The sequence below is a fragment of the Colletotrichum abscissum genome (assembly GCF_030869225.1).
Source record: "Colletotrichum abscissum strain IMI 504890 chromosome Unknown Scaffold_15.1, whole genome shotgun sequence".
Lineage (NCBI taxonomy): Eukaryota > Fungi > Ascomycota > Sordariomycetes > Glomerellales > Glomerellaceae > Colletotrichum > Colletotrichum abscissum.
The window spans coordinates 220,940-235,851 of NW_026850043.1; the positions used below are offsets into that span (position 1 = coordinate 220,940).

General features: G+C 50.6%; 5 protein-coding genes across 5 annotated transcripts; 4 read left to right on the forward strand and 1 right to left on the reverse strand.

Annotated features, from left to right (window-relative positions):
• Positions 1-2,323: 2,323 nt before the first annotated feature.
• CABS01_07034 (uncharacterized protein) lies at positions 2,324-3,274 on the forward strand (the record flags this gene model as incomplete). Its single annotated transcript, XM_060540398.1, has 1 exon — positions 2,324-3,274. One exon carries the CDS (start codon positions 2,324-2,326, stop codon positions 3,272-3,274), a length of 951 nt encoding a protein of 316 aa, XP_060403283.1.
• Positions 3,275-3,825: 551 nt separating this feature from the next.
• CABS01_07035 (laccase TilA) lies at positions 3,826-5,800 on the reverse strand (the record flags this gene model as incomplete). Its single annotated transcript, XM_060540399.1, has 4 exons — positions 3,826-3,945; positions 4,016-4,727; positions 4,792-5,499; positions 5,565-5,800. 4 exons carry the CDS (start codon positions 5,798-5,800, stop codon positions 3,826-3,828), a joined length of 1,776 nt encoding a protein of 591 aa, XP_060403284.1.
• A 708-nt stretch (positions 5,801-6,508) lies between these two features.
• Positions 6,509-9,171, forward strand: CABS01_07036 (uncharacterized protein; the record flags this gene model as incomplete). The annotated part of the gene is made up of 11 exons (XM_060540400.1): positions 6,509-6,761; positions 6,814-6,943; positions 7,003-7,023; positions 7,096-7,135; positions 7,188-7,289; positions 7,449-7,671; positions 7,730-7,860; positions 7,921-8,064; positions 8,124-8,258; positions 8,314-8,976; positions 9,049-9,171. 11 exons carry the CDS (start codon positions 6,509-6,511, stop codon positions 9,169-9,171), a joined length of 1,965 nt encoding a protein of 654 aa, XP_060403285.1.
• A 700-nt stretch (positions 9,172-9,871) lies between these two features.
• On the forward strand, positions 9,872-10,387 carry CABS01_07037 (uncharacterized protein; the record flags this gene model as incomplete). Its single annotated transcript, XM_060540401.1, has 2 exons — positions 9,872-10,038; positions 10,099-10,387. 2 exons carry the CDS (start codon positions 9,872-9,874, stop codon positions 10,385-10,387), a joined length of 456 nt encoding a protein of 151 aa, XP_060403286.1.
• Positions 10,388-13,398: 3,011 nt separating this feature from the next.
• On the forward strand, positions 13,399-14,691 carry CABS01_07038 (uncharacterized protein; the record flags this gene model as incomplete). The annotated part of the gene is made up of 1 exon (XM_060540402.1): positions 13,399-14,691. One exon carries the CDS (start codon positions 13,399-13,401, stop codon positions 14,689-14,691), a length of 1,293 nt encoding a protein of 430 aa, XP_060403287.1.
• Between the last annotated feature and the right edge of the window lie 221 nt (positions 14,692-14,912).

The following is a 14,912-nucleotide window of genomic DNA, read 5'->3' on the forward strand; positions in this document are numbered from 1 at the left end:
CCAAGTTTCTCCGTGGGCGCGTGATAGTCCTGCCCCGCGTATCTGTGTGTCTCGTCAGTGGTCACCCAGCCTCTCGAGGCGGTGCACATGCACGGGGGTTCCATCGTGAATTCTTTTCCCAAACATACTTCTATTAAGCGCTTATTGACGTCACAACCCAGCTTGAAGTCTTTGCCATGGCCCTAGCCGCACCCATTTACCTCCTGCTGTGGTGCGCTTATAGATACAGAACTCAATGTGATTTAATTGAAAGGAACATGTGCTATTTACGAAAGTCATTACAAGGATAAACGGAACTAATTGCAGTCCACTATACTTGGCACCGTGACGATCCTCAGCTACCTTATGCGACAACTCTCTCGTAGCCCCGAGGCTGTCGCGAGGCAGAAACGTAGTACAATGTAAATTAATTGACCGTCCGATGGAACGGCTAGATAGATTGGTCGCCACGAGGCACGAGTAAAGGCACTCCAGAGCTCCGTCAAGCTCTCCTGGCTCTGAACGATCGATCCTCGATGTGATAGTTCAACTGTGTGAGGTCTTTCTATGACGGTGACCACGAAAGCAATTGATCGCAGCAATCGCATGTGTAGTCGACTCAATAGTCAAGTTGAGCCCGGATGGCTACTCGCATGGGGCGAGTAAATGACCCCTTCAGCCGTCAACGCTGGGTATCTTACTCTCTCTTCCTCAGTGGATGCAATCGGGCAGAAGTAGTAGCCCTCGATAATTGATAGACTTGTTTAACTACGCTCTCCCTAGTATCCAATGTTTTCTTTCGGAGTCTCAAGTGCACTGAATGCGAAGCTGTTCTTGTTCAGCGACTTACAACCGTGGCAAGGCACAATGTCTGGAAACTGCTGAGCTACCCAGCCTCCAAGATGGCCCAAACTATAGGGTTTGCCCTTGTCCGCTATGAGCCCCGTCACATAGACAGAAAACCATAGATCTTACTGAGATAATGTACTACTTGGCAACATTTGGGATCCGGTGTTTGCTGAGAAAGCCATATGATTGATATCACATTGCCGCTGTTCATGATGGCCGCACTAACTTACACAGCAAGGTCTCATCGCGATTGGTAGACTTGGGGCGACTCCTAGCGGGGTTTACCTCATCCATAGAGCTGTGTTACCTCGAGCTGTTTACACCAGTCATATGTAGGATTTTAATACAGAGCAGACCCTCGGCCTTGGGGAAGGTAGGTAGCAACAATTAGGCAGTGGAATTCGAGGTTGAGAGAAGGGAACGCTTGAATCGATGACGAATGGCAACGGTATGAACCCATAGAACCAGGTATCGAACTTTTCCGTAAATATCAAGATGGAAAAGTCACTAAGGCGCGTTAGTAACGAGCTGGAAATTTGAGCAACAGACAAGCCCCATAGCGAAGCAGTGTCATTTGACTGAGACATATCCTCACAAGGATCCATGGAATTAACAGCAAAGCCATACTACACACAAGCAGCAAGCTTTTGAAAGGAATGCATTCGCCCAAGTAAGTTGACAGCCGACGATATTTAGATCACTATTACTTTCCGTCTTGCTTTACCTGAGACTCTAGCGCATTTGCTGGGCAAATCACACAGGACATCACATCCAAAGCATTGAATACCTCACACATTTGACTGCTCGAACCCTAGACTAGCACGAGGACACGATTTTTGATATGGCACCAATATCACTATGCTCAAGTTGTTGATGCTACTCTGTGTTCGATATGGGCAGCTTTCGATTCTTCAGTATTGGTCTCAGCCCTGGAATCGGATCTTGTAATTGGCTAGTGCCAGAATCTCGTGGTGACTGCATGGAACTGGTGAGCTCGCACGCTAAGCCACATGGGAAGAGATTAGATCTGAGACATCGATCAGCAAGACTCTCTCAAGGTGAGATGTTTGCCCTAGCTTTGATCATGATGGGTGGCACGCAGCAAGCCAGCTTCCGCTCCCGTCTCACATGACACGATATAAGAACCTTGCAACATGTGAGTGTCTCTGACACCTCTGATTTGGGTGCGTCTTCTGAAAATCCGATGGGTTTCGGAATAGTAGTACTGGTGGTGTCGTCACTTCAAGATTTCATTGGTCTCTTGGCATTGGGGGATCTTCGAGTCTACGACATATATGGAAGCGGTCCTTTGTTGTCTGCGGTAGATCAACGATCAACGCATTTGTAGATATCTGCGGGAGGAACTTTGGGAAGAGTTTTATGTCATCGTATCTTTCCAACTCTATCAAAGAGCTTAATAATTGGCATTCCTCGCAGTCGTGGCTCATGAGCGAAGCTCAATAGTTCAACTCAAATCAGTACCAGCTATATCACCATGACATCTCCGCACGCCAACCAAGAAGCTCTCAAGATCATTCTTACAAAGTTGAATCGTCTCGAACTTCGCTTCAATGAAATAGACGGCAGGCTAGGTGCCATTGAATGCTCTGTGGTATCTGACACCAGCACAAACCTTCCAAGCAGCCCAACGGCTCGACAGTCCGTGTCAAGCTGTACATGCACCCTCAGCGATATTCCTCAACCGCTATTCCAAGAGAACTACAAACTCCGGCAATGTTCTGCTTCGACATACAGAGCTTCGGTTGATAGACTACGCCGTCGCTTCGAATTCGATGCTTGCTCTGAGATCGCCCCAAGAATCTCCGAGGAAGAAGTCGTCTCTCCAGAATTCGATTTAGAGGAGATAATCGACGGCTACTCCGATGCTCAATCCGTATCTGTCTACCCGTCACGCTCGGTATCACGGTTTTCGTTAGGTCCCCGCGAATCGAGGCCGAGTCGCGATATTCCCGATATTCCCTCTCTGCGATACGAAGACTTGATGGTTCATCCTGAGCAGACTTCGTACACGGAGTCAAGTAGACGGAGCAGAAGAAGCTCAGCGACCGAAACATTCTCAGAGACATACGACTCGCCTAGCACGGCTGCGACTTCATTTACTCAAGGATCATGGGCTGGCAGCAGGCGAAGCTCGACTGCGGGCACTTGCAGCAAAAGAAGGGATTCACTTCGACGCGCCGATACCCTAAAAGTCAATGAAGGCCCAAAGACAGAAAACAGAGACATAGACGCTCCCACGGGGATGGGACAGGACCCGCCTGTTGCTACAAAGACAAATTTCATGAGCGCTGGGGAACGAGAAGACGTCTTGCGTGTCTACCAGAAGGCACAAAAAAGGGCTAAGGCATGCGTCGCTTTTGGCCAAAGGTTCATATACAGAATAGGGAAACGCATGGTGAATATGTCAGCAATTGAAAAAGCTTGATTGTTCAACAGAAAAGTCCAAAATATCAGGCGTCAGCCATCCTGTAGCAGTGACCACGTCGAGGGATAATCCTTCGGGAAGTAGTTCGGACCGCGGCCCCGGAGCTCATCAACTTTGGCACCGCCGGCGATACCGTCGGAACGTTTGTGTTCCTTCAGAGAAAAGCGCTACCATGCTTTCCTTATTGTTCGTAAGAATCACGACGGCAGCAAGCGGACTCAGCGCTTCAGCATTTCCCGTCCTCAAAGGCTCGCTTGCTCTCGCATACCTGCTAATTGAAATGACCAGTCAGAGCAAGATATTACAGTGAGGAAATGGGAAATGGATTCTGTTTGCATTTTGATGTTCCATGGCGTGTCTCGACAAAAACTCTAAATCGCGCTTCAAAGACCTTTCTCTTCGGATCCCGCGGCAATCAACCAAGCAAAACCCAGCCCGCTCGTCGTCCCTATCAAGCGGGATGATCATTCGCCCAAACAAATCGGTTGAGCGCAGCATTGAGGTGGCATTTGCATGGTTGACACGAGGCCAACCGGGCAGCAAAAGTGTAATCAATCCAATGGGCCGTACCGAAGTGGTGGTGTGAAGTCTGAATGTACTCTGTCTTTCATTTCTGCGGGGATCTTGGCCATGGATTCGACCCCCTCAAGGAGCACGACCTGCTGCCCAGCCTAAAATAAGTTTAGTTACATCGGTGGCACGTAACCGGCAAGAGGGCTTGATTGAACGTCGTTGACTTACGGCAAAATGATGAATCATATGGCAATGAAGCATACTAGCGGCAGGGAAAGCGATCTCGTAGCGAATGACTGTCCAGTCCCCAGTGCTATTTCCGAGTCTGCAGCCATCTCGATTGGGTGGGTTAATGAGATTAAAGTGCTTCGCCATGCCGCCCTCGCGAATTGCATCCTCGACTGTTGGCCACGGGAAACCACCAGTCCCTGTGCCGATGACGAAAGCCTTGTTGTTGTGCTTGTGGAATGGATGTTGAGATGTGACATTGGCGCCGTTCTCGAAGATGATGTCCACAACGGTGCCATTCTGAAGCGCACCACCTTGTGTGTTGTCTCCGTAGGTTGTCTCGCCACGTGATTCCTCATCCCACAGCAAGGGTGGAAGCTGTTGACGGAACGCCTGATGAGGACCGATGTTCAAGGCCCAACTACTGGGGCCCGTCATGTTGACGAAGAATTTGACGGTGTTATCTGCCTTGGGTGGAGGAGCCCGCACTGGGTAGGGTGCAAGCTTAGTCTCGTCCATGGCTACAGATGATGACGAGATCAGGGTTCCGTTGAGGTGAACCCAAGGCTTCGTATTAGGGATCTCTTGCTTCAATTCGTTGCCTTGGTCAGCATAGCGGAGAATTCCGAAGCCCTGAATGACCTGCTCTGGACGAAGCGATGTCAATCTTATGGCATAGTCCCCAGGCTTCTGGTTGAGGCGTACGAGAATGCTATGTATATCTTGTCAGCGGTCCATCGTAAGGCAAGGCCATTCTCACTTGGAAGTTTCCTCACCTGATGCGCTCTCCAAGATTGCAATTGGCAGCATGGACCTTCTGAGGATGCACAAACTCTCCATCAGCGGCGACGACGTAGAACTCATGCTCATCCACGCTGATTTGTAGCTCGTGGTGCGCTCCAGAATGAATGAAGTTGATCCAGATCCATTCTTCGCCGCTGTTAGCTTCGAAGATCTCTAGATCAGCAAAGGTCGGCTGGCAAGTCTGTTCGTTTGCAAATTCCTTCTGACCATTTTGAGGTAGACAGCCAAGAGAGTTTCTTCCTGGGCCACCCACAGAATCAAGCAGTTCCCTTGGATGGCACACCGTCCTTCCCTTGCCGTTGAGAACGATTGAGTTGCTGCACCATGGAACGATACCAGTATCCCGGTACATAATCAGCAAGATGTCCATGGGCTCGGCATTCCAGTCACTGATGATGACGTGCTTGGGATGCTCCTCAGCTCGCTTCATGCCCTCAATGTCCCTTGGCGAGGATGATATCAGCTCGTAAGGTCTTGGTCTCCATGCTGCAGGTGCAATCCATATCGGCCCTCGCATGCCATCGGCAAACGCAGGTCCGAAATGGCCATGATAGAAATAGCTTCCATACTGTTGCTGAACTGTGAAGCGGTACGTGTAGGTATCTCGAGGTTGGATGGAGTACTGTGTCACGCCAGGGACTCCATCATTCCAGGGCCGGTCGATTTGGTAGATGCCATGCCTGGTTGTGTGTAAGTCCAGGTAGGATGAGAGGCCACAATTGTGGATTGGCTGGGGAATACATACCAATGCATGGTCGTTTCAAAGGCGAGCTGGTTGTCCAAGAACACCTCAACTTCGTCGCCTTCCTCCGCTTCGATGAGGGGCCCTGGTGTCTCATTGTTGATAGCAAAGACAGGCCGGCCATGTCCGTCCCCAACATCCCATTTGTTTGTAATGGTAAAATTATACCGCCTCGTCTGAGCTGTCAGGCTCACACCGGCGAGCAAAGACAAGATTGCACACTTCGTAAGAGCTGCCATGACTGTCTTCCTGGTGCGAAGAGAAGCAGAGGAAATCACTCGAAAGACTACCCAACACTCCTCTTTACGGTGACCAACTTGTCCTCTTTTACGGCGTTCTTCCCGGGTCGGACTCCTGTTGTCCAGGTACCCCTACAACCATCCGATGCAACCGTTAGAGTTTACCGAGTCAGGGGTATCAACCCGCTTTCCCGCAACCTAACACTAAGGAAACCTGTTCGACATGCTTCCCATCGGTTGGAGTTTACGGAGTGCAGGCGGAGTATCACTTTAGAGTTCAAACAGAATATCTGCCCCGTTCTTCGAGGCCTCTACGCTCGGCCGAATGTCCCAATTATCGTGAGGCTCCATACAGATCGGTTGCAAACCCCTGGCAGACCTCAAAGTGCCGAATCATGATCAACGCAATGCTCTACGAAACAGGGTCGTGCCCCTTTGTCACAACCTTTGGAAAAGCTACAACGTTGCAACTCACGGTCCGAAGGACAACGGGGAGACCTAGCGTCTTCAAAGGGGCGATTAGTAGTCAGAAATCCGACTACCGAATTATGAATCTGACTCAGGACGGGAAGGACCCCAGGAGATGTCATGTCCTAAGTCCGCAGTCGCCACAGCCCCCGTGGTTGTTATTGTCGAGCTGCCCAATCCAAATTTCTTTCGTCTTTCCCCGATTCCCCCGGCTTAGAAATTTTCAAGCTCAGCGCGGAAATGGAATCAAAACAGCATTTACTTGACCAAACACAACTCGGCGTTTCTCGAGAGAAGTCGGGGAACCGTTACAATCGAAATGTTTGGATCTCTGGCCTGTCCACGCTATTGCTCCTCGCCCTTACTGGGCTGTGGAGGAATGGGTACCCGCTCACGGGGTTGCTCGGTAGCTGGGGCCGCCACAACCCCAGTGGACAAGACAGACTCATGAGAGAGTACACGCTCCAGTCTGGAGTGAGATGGATGAACCCAGGTTTGAGCCAGGCGTACGATCAGCCCTGTGGAAGTAACTGACATGGAATTAGATGGCGGTCGATGGAGAGTCATGTTCGTTTGCAACGGACAAACGCCTTGCCCCACGCTGTACGCTGAAGAAGGCGATCTTGTCGCATTGACAGTCAAGAGCGATGTCTATGCTCAGTCTTCCATTCACTGGTCAGGATCTCCCCAAGTTTTACTTTACTTTCTGCTTCCATATTGACCCATCTTCAAAGGTCCGGCATTGGACACAAGGCGTAAGTGTGAAAGCAAACCCAGCAATGTAGTTCAAACTGAATAAGGTAGAACACTAACTCGGTCGATCATAGAACTGGAAGCTGGAATGACGGTACCGCTGGGATATCGCAGGTTCGACAACACCTAGCGGCTCAAATATGCAAAGCTTACACTGATGTGACAGTACCCTATTCTCCCTCGCGGCAACTTCACAAGCGTGATTGACACGACTGGCTCGTGGGGTCTCAACTGGTACGCTGAGCACACAACTGCTGCGTCTGCTGATGTAGGCCTCTTCCTTCTCCTACCTTATGTCAAATACTTGTTGCTTTCGTATGCTTGAAGTCTCCATCTTTTATTATTTCCTCTTTACCTTCTCCTTTTCTTTCCAGTACGAACTTTCTTCACAACTGCCAAAATACACCAGTCTGACTTCGAACGCAAGGGCTTGTATGGTATGGTGTATGTGGCGCCAAGCCCATCTCGACCTCGTCCCTACCGTCTCATCACGAAAAATGACATCGAGCTGCGAAAAATCATGGAGGCCGAGAAGCAAGTCCGACATCTCGCTATCAAGAATCACCAACACCGGGACACAGGCTGGAAAATGCTCCGCATGCGGGCTGAAGGGTCGGAGTTCTATTGCTATGATTCGATCCTCGTCAATGGTAAGCAAGTCCACCCCCAGCAGAGCTTTCCACCACTGACTTGGGCTGTGTCTTGTAGGAAAGGGCCGTGTACATTGCCGTCAACCGGGATACGAACAATTGAACGGACATCGCTTGGATGAGACAGGCTGCATCCAACCACCTGGTCTCCCGGAAGAATCATGCACACCAAGTGAGGCGGACTATGAGGTTTGTGATGTCTGACTGTGATGGAGCGTCAGCTATGAATGATGCTGATCACAACGCTAGGTTCTTGAGACGGAAAGCAGAGAATACATGATGTTGAACCTGATCAACATTGGTTTCGAGCACTCCGTCATGGTCTCCATTGACAATCACAAGCTGACTGTAGTTGCGAATAATGGTGGCTTCGTTGTTCCCGAAGAAGCCGATGTAAGTCATCCCATTTAACCTTTGCCATCCTTTGACACAGAACTTACAACACCTGATAGTCTGTCTACGTGCCCAGCGCTGGAAGGCTTACCGTTCTGGTGAGACTAAACGCGGAACCTGGAGACTACGCCATGCGCATCTCGTCCACAAGCCAGATGCAGAACCTGCAGGCCTACTCGATCTTGAGATACCCGGTATGTCTACCATTCTCATGATCAAGAATAAAAGCTGACACAGCGGACGTGGTAGGGTAGCCGCAGACCCATCTACGGCCAGCCGATGAAGGTTCCCCAGCCAGGTTCAGTGGACGACATCTGTGTTTTGCCTGATGGTTCTACAAACCAGGGCTGCACAACTGTCGATGGCCAATTTCTACCGCCTTATCCTGCCACGCCACCTCCTTCGGCCAAGGGTTTGCATCTAGAGAGAGCAGACTTCACGTTCCATCTCGCTGCCGGATCTCAAACTTCGCCCACGGAGGCTCATGTGCCAGAGTTCTATCTCAACGAGAAGCCTTGGCAGTTATTCCGCTCGTCTTTGATGCCTCTTCTATTTCAGGCAGCCAACGAGTCTGGTTCTCTCGGATCTCTGGGCAAGCCCATTATCGAAGGTATCCCAATTGGCTCCGTTGTTGATCTCATCATTGAGAACAACCTGAACGACACGGTACCACTCTACAAGCATGCCGATCCTGCCTGGTTGCTTGGCGCGCAGCCGAACGCGAGGTTCTCGCACAAGAGCGTGAAAGAGGCTCTTGTAGGTCGTAGCCACCTGTCTAAGCCCCTCAACCTCAAGGACCCGGCTCTTGTCACAGTCCATGACCTCCCTCCTCTGGGATGGAGTGTTCTACGATTCGAGGTAACCGCGAAAGCCGCAACTATGATTCATGCCGTGAAGCTTAGATATTTCGCGGTAAGTAGCTTGAACCTACCCTTACACAAGTTTTCATTTTGGTGACCAGACTGACAACTTTGTGATTCTTAGCTGGGCATGTCTGCGCCGATCATGGAGGGCATCCTGAGCAGTGACCCTGCAGAATTTCCCGAATCAGCCATCAATCGCCCACATGTGGAATTTGAGCCGAAGAATGATGGTGTATTTGGCTAGACCATTCTGAAAGCGTGTAATAGATCATAGAAACGCAAAGTCTGTCGCTTATCTTGTCTTGTTGGTCATTGCAGGTGCAAGCCGGTCACTTTCGGATCACGCCGAGTTGCCGTCCGGTCCGAACGTGGGATGGCAAGGATGGTGCGAAACATCGGCAAAAGTTGAAACGGCAACATGATCTAACTAGAGACATCAACACACAAGAAGAAAACGGCGCACCCGATGCTTTTAGACCAGCTATTCAGGCTGCTCTAGACCTGGCAATATTTGAGCATGCGCTGTTTATGGAGCAATGTTAACTAGAGCAGTGTACTGCTGCGCTGGGTGCTGTTTGATGTAATTTGGTTTTTCTATCCCAACTATCATTGCCATGTGTGAACAGAGTTCATCAGATCTCTAAGCAAAAAGACCGAAACCATTGTCGTCTGAAGTTCATCCCTGCTGGAACAACTAGCTCACATCACAGCCGCAAATCTGCGATAGTGCCCCTACAGAGTCATTGACTCTGCCCTCGTACAAATTACCCGTCTTGGCCTTCTGGCGTTGCATCTAGATTCAACACCTTACGGTTTGCTGTTCTCGAGGCCTTCGTTCACCATATCTTCCAGTTCTAGTTTGTCTTGGCAGGCCCAAGTAGATGAAACTTTATTTTTACTATACTCAGTAACTTTATTGCACCTACCTCTTCGTCAACGCCAAAATGTTAATCGCCAACATCGCCTCAGCTCTGTTGCTCTTCTCCGGGTTTTCTGCCGCGGTGCCAAGCCCCATACTTCCGCAATCGAATGACAACATCCTAGAAATCCGTGCGTCGAAGGATGTCAATCCGGCAGCCGTCACTGGCACTACGTGCACAGACAAGAACGCGTAAGTCTACATCCATACCCAAGATGCGCAGGAAGCCGTCGAGCTAAGGAATTATTGTAGCAAGATTGATACCCACGACATGAACGTCGCTACACTGGCTATCTGCGGCGGCATAGCAGGGTCCATCCAGAAATGCGGCGGCGCCCCAAAGAGTACTACGGGCGTATCAGGAACCGCGAAGTTCACCCTGAATCCGACCGCTTCTGGAGCCACGATCAATGTATCTAAAGGCCGCTGGGAAGGATGCATTCGGGCAGCGAGAGCAACATGCCCGAGTGGCAGTTTTAAGTCAACCTGCAAAGGAGGCGCAAGCACGGGTGATGTCGCCTTCACGCTCACTAATCCATAAACTTTGTTGTGATAGAATATATCAACGACATCAACTGGTATCACCGAAGCAAACTTGAAGCATTTCGCCCCGAATCTTTGCTTACCAGCATGATATTATTTGCTGGCTCTCCGATCATCGTGAACTTGTCCGAAATATCCATTTGCTGTACACCGCGGAATATCGACGAAGCGGCCATGTAGTGCTATGTACACCCAACTCTTTCTCGGCGCTAACTCGTGCTAGCGATGTCATAGTCTGCTTGCAACTAAGGCCAGAAACAATGCCGAATGACTTTGGTTGTTGATGTCTCGATCAAATACTTGAGTAATCAAGTCTATCGCTATCTTGGAATCTTTGCGGCGGAATACAGCCGTCTGGTAATAAAAACATCTCAAAAAAAAGCACGGCGGTAACTCCAGCCTCCATCTGACAGACTCGATGAGGTGATAATGCAGTGCTTTAGCACATCGCCCTGCTGAAATAAGAGAAAGATCTCACATGTCCTTTCATTCTCTCCATCTCTGTTTTCTGGAGAGAATTTAGAATCAAATTCCGAAGCTTTCTCGAACTCTTGGTCCATTGGGGTGCTGAGATGTCTATAACCAGCGTTGATCTGTATTGGGAGGACAGAAGTAAATAATGCACGCACTTCAAAGGTTGTTTAATCAAACGCAAAGCGAAAATAATAGCGACATGAGGTACGATATTGCGGGATGCCGAAGGATCAGACCGCATTTAGGGACCATATTTTGGAAATGAGGCGAAGATCAAGTTCTGCCGCCCCTTTAACTCGCGCATCTTGGGAACGAGAGGTCTGAGTCAAGTCCAGGTGGATAAAAGAGCACAATACAACAACATGTTGACGCAGGATATCGAAGAGATACTAGGCGTCTGTGGTTATTCTTTTATTGAGGCCTTTCGCCCCGACAGATTGTGAATTCATCAGGCCTAATGTTCGTTGACATAAGCTTCATTCAGGATCTTAAGAATGCGTCACAATCAAGCAATTGGGAAGCAGATTCTGGTAATGATGAAACTTCATCGAAGTTGCATGTTTGGTCTGTCTGAAAGTCCCTAGTACTATTGTCTAAGTTTGGCACCTGATTGCCGAGAAACCTGAGTTCTAGATGTTTGCTCCAGCAAAGTAGAACTGAGATACCAACTTACAGTCTTGCCAATTTAAAGTCATTTACATACAAGCCTTGGCACAATAGATATAAGGACCGAGAGTTGGGGCCATTCAAGTTGCGTCGCACCGTTCCTGCCGACTTGGCAATCTTTGAGTCTCAGCAACCCTCGATAGTAAGCAAGCATTTTGACTGAGTCTTTAGCTTCTTACGTGAATCAATATGCGGTCTCATTAGAAGGCACAGCATTCTTCGCCGACTTCTCTTTTCCAGTTGAGTGCAAAGAAATTGAGAAGGAGAACACTTTAACAAAGTTCCTTTGGTGAAGATCCTCTCCCACAACCCGTGGCAAATCTAGCCCACATTGGAGGGGCTCTGTTGGCTGACATGACTCGATGAAGTTCAAGTTGGCATCACTACCTACAGTGTTCGTGATCAGTCGCCATTCTAGATCCAGTAGCCCTTTTGCTCTTGAAGATTTCGCAAGTCTGACATCAATTGATGAACTCTTTGTCCTCAGTCAAAGTTTTTCGTGGTTGGCTGGAAAGGCTTCCTCCTACTTTCGATTGAAGTCTGCTTGAGTTGCTGCTACTGTAGCATCGAGCACCACTGAAATATGACTAAAACAGCAGATCAAAGTCACAGATGCGCTCAGGGGCGCTGGGTGGTGCCGTGTCACAAACGGTCGATCGTATTGCGATGCGATAGCGAAAGGGCCAGGCAGAAAATGGGGAAATAGTCGCCTTTGTTATGGATACCATTACCCAAGAAGTCGGGAGTGTTGTGTAAACTAACCATAAAGCCTCAGGGGAAGTTTCCGAGTACTTTAAATCACTTTAAATCACTTGCGGGTATATTGCCGCCAATCATGATGAAGGGCAGCAGGGAAGCGTGTCAGAGAATAATGGGGTCCGTGTGTGATCTTTTGACTAAGGCATATTCTGTCAGCATTTAGCGAGTGGCACGTTACGGAGTACGGGTCCTTCTGTTGAGTGGGATGAAGCCATCGTCTGCTTGTAGATGTCCTTGGGAGGGGGCACCTTGACATTCGGAGAGAACGAGATCAGCGTCATTTTGAAGTGGAGGATTTGACGGGGAGATCCAATATCGAAGTCATTGGTGTATGCGCCCCCTACTTGGGAGTTCGGATGAGACTTTTCTTCTCCATGTTCCCTTGGACAAGTAGATGTGACTTATGGTAGCTCACTTACTGTAATCTTACAGCAGCGAGGACGCCTGACTGGGAACAGATTCGGTCCATTTGACAATCTTGAAATCCATCAATCATGAGATTCCTACTCAATCTGTACCTACCGGGTCTAGAGTAAAGACTAGGGTATTCTTTTCGAGGTGATCGATGCAGGGAACAACACGAATAAGGCCAGCGAGGGGCCAATACGCATCGTTGCTGATTGGTGTATTCTGCCCACCGTTTCATCGCAAATTGCCAACACTTTCTCAGAAACACTCCATCGAGCCCCCATGGACGGGCCCAGTCTCAACTAACAAGGGCCAGCGCGTTACGCCTCTCAACACCAACTGCAAATTGTCCGCACGCAGTAAAGGATTTCGCCCTGTGGACCACTGGACTGTGACCAGGCCGGGCTGTATCCGTAGATCACCAGGTCACCGTGTGTGTATGTTTGCCTGCTTTGCATCATACGTCTTGGCTCAAAGAGGAAATCATCCTTACCAGAGAGTCTTGGCGAAGTTGGCGCTTCTACTTACAAAAGATGGCGCCCCTCGATCGCTTGGACTGTAGAAGGAGTAGTCTCCGATCAAGTTCTCATCCATCTCGATTTCATTCTTTGCAAGAAAGCCTCTGTCTTTCTCCGTTCGCTCATTTGTTCATTCGTTCATTCGCTCTTTTCTTCAACGTACACATACAACAGGTTGCCCAAGATGGCCAGGTCAAACCAACTTCTCTTCACAATCTTCCTCGCCCTCACCACCGGCATCCATGCGGCTCCTCAGGCAGGCGCCCCCAAGGTAGTCGCGCGTGCTGAGCCCGCCGAATTCGAGGCCCAGACCAAGGCCGGCCCCGGTGGCAGTGACTTCAAGGACTCGGCCCACTTCCGCGTCTACGCCGGCGGCAGCTCCGCCGATGATTCCCTCGCCATGCTCGAGGGCGCATACGAGTGCTTCGTCAACACCCTCGGCTGGCGGTCCTCTGGCCTCTCGTTCAACGAGGGCTCCGACAACGGCCCTTACTACAAGACCAACATCTACTCCGTCTCCAAGCTCGACAACGCCGCTGGCGTGATGCACTCAGAGTACGAGTCCGGCGCCGGCTGGCTCGAGGTCGTCGACACCTACCTTGCCACTCCAGGCGTCACCGTCCACGAGTACGGCCACGCCCTGCACTACCACCAGCGCACCTGGGTCGACCAGGAGCGAACCGGTGCCTGGTGGGAGACGGTCGCCAACTGGGTTGCCGACACCTACAACACCTCGCCCCTCTGCGCCGACGCCCGCACCAAGCACAAGTCCCCCGAGGGCCGCACCGAGTTCGAGGTCAACAAGGTCCTTGGCGACTCTTTCCAGGTCATTGTTGACGGCACCGTTGACTCTGGAAACTACTACCAGGCCTGGCCGTTCCTGACCTACCTCACCAACAACCCGGACAACATTGCCGGCCTCGGCAAGGACACGCTTCATCAGATGATGGTCCAATACGAGGCGAACAGCAACGAGACGCCCCTCCACACCCTCAACCGCGTCGCCAGCAACACCACCGCCGGCGAGATTGTCGGCAAGTACTGGGCTCACATGGCCTACGTCGACATCGGCCACGACCAGGCCCAGGAGATCTTCAACCAGGCCAAGGACAGCGTCAACTTTGCCAACGTTGACAAGTCTGGCGACGGATACAAGGTCAAGTCCGCTCGCGCCCCCCGCTACATGGGTGCCAACATCATGCCCCTTACGACCTCCGGCGGCAAGGTCGACGTCAAGATCACCTCGGCCGGCGAGTTCACCGCCCACCTCGCCATCAAGGGCTCCAGCTCGGTCCGCTACGTGCAGCTCGCCAACGGTGCCGGCTCCGCCGAGATCGCCAGCGGCGAGGAGGCCAGCTTGGTCGTTGCCAACACCCCCAAGACTCTGATCCAGTACAACGGTTTCCAGCTTGCTAGCAGCGATGCCAACAAGGGCCTGGACTACTCCTTCACTCTGACGGGCGCCACCGTCGCATAAGCGGCGAGAACTAGCGTGTGTGCTGTGTATCATTTCATGTACCATATTTCCCTTCTCTACATACTGGTAGCCACTGGACAAGGGCATGCATATACAGACTTCAAGATACCGCATTTGATTAAACTCGCTTCCCGCTGTGTGTGACACATTGTTCCCAAACCCTGATGATCCGAGCTGGTTGAGAGCACTGGCGCATGGGTCAGAGCCATGACACAATGGTA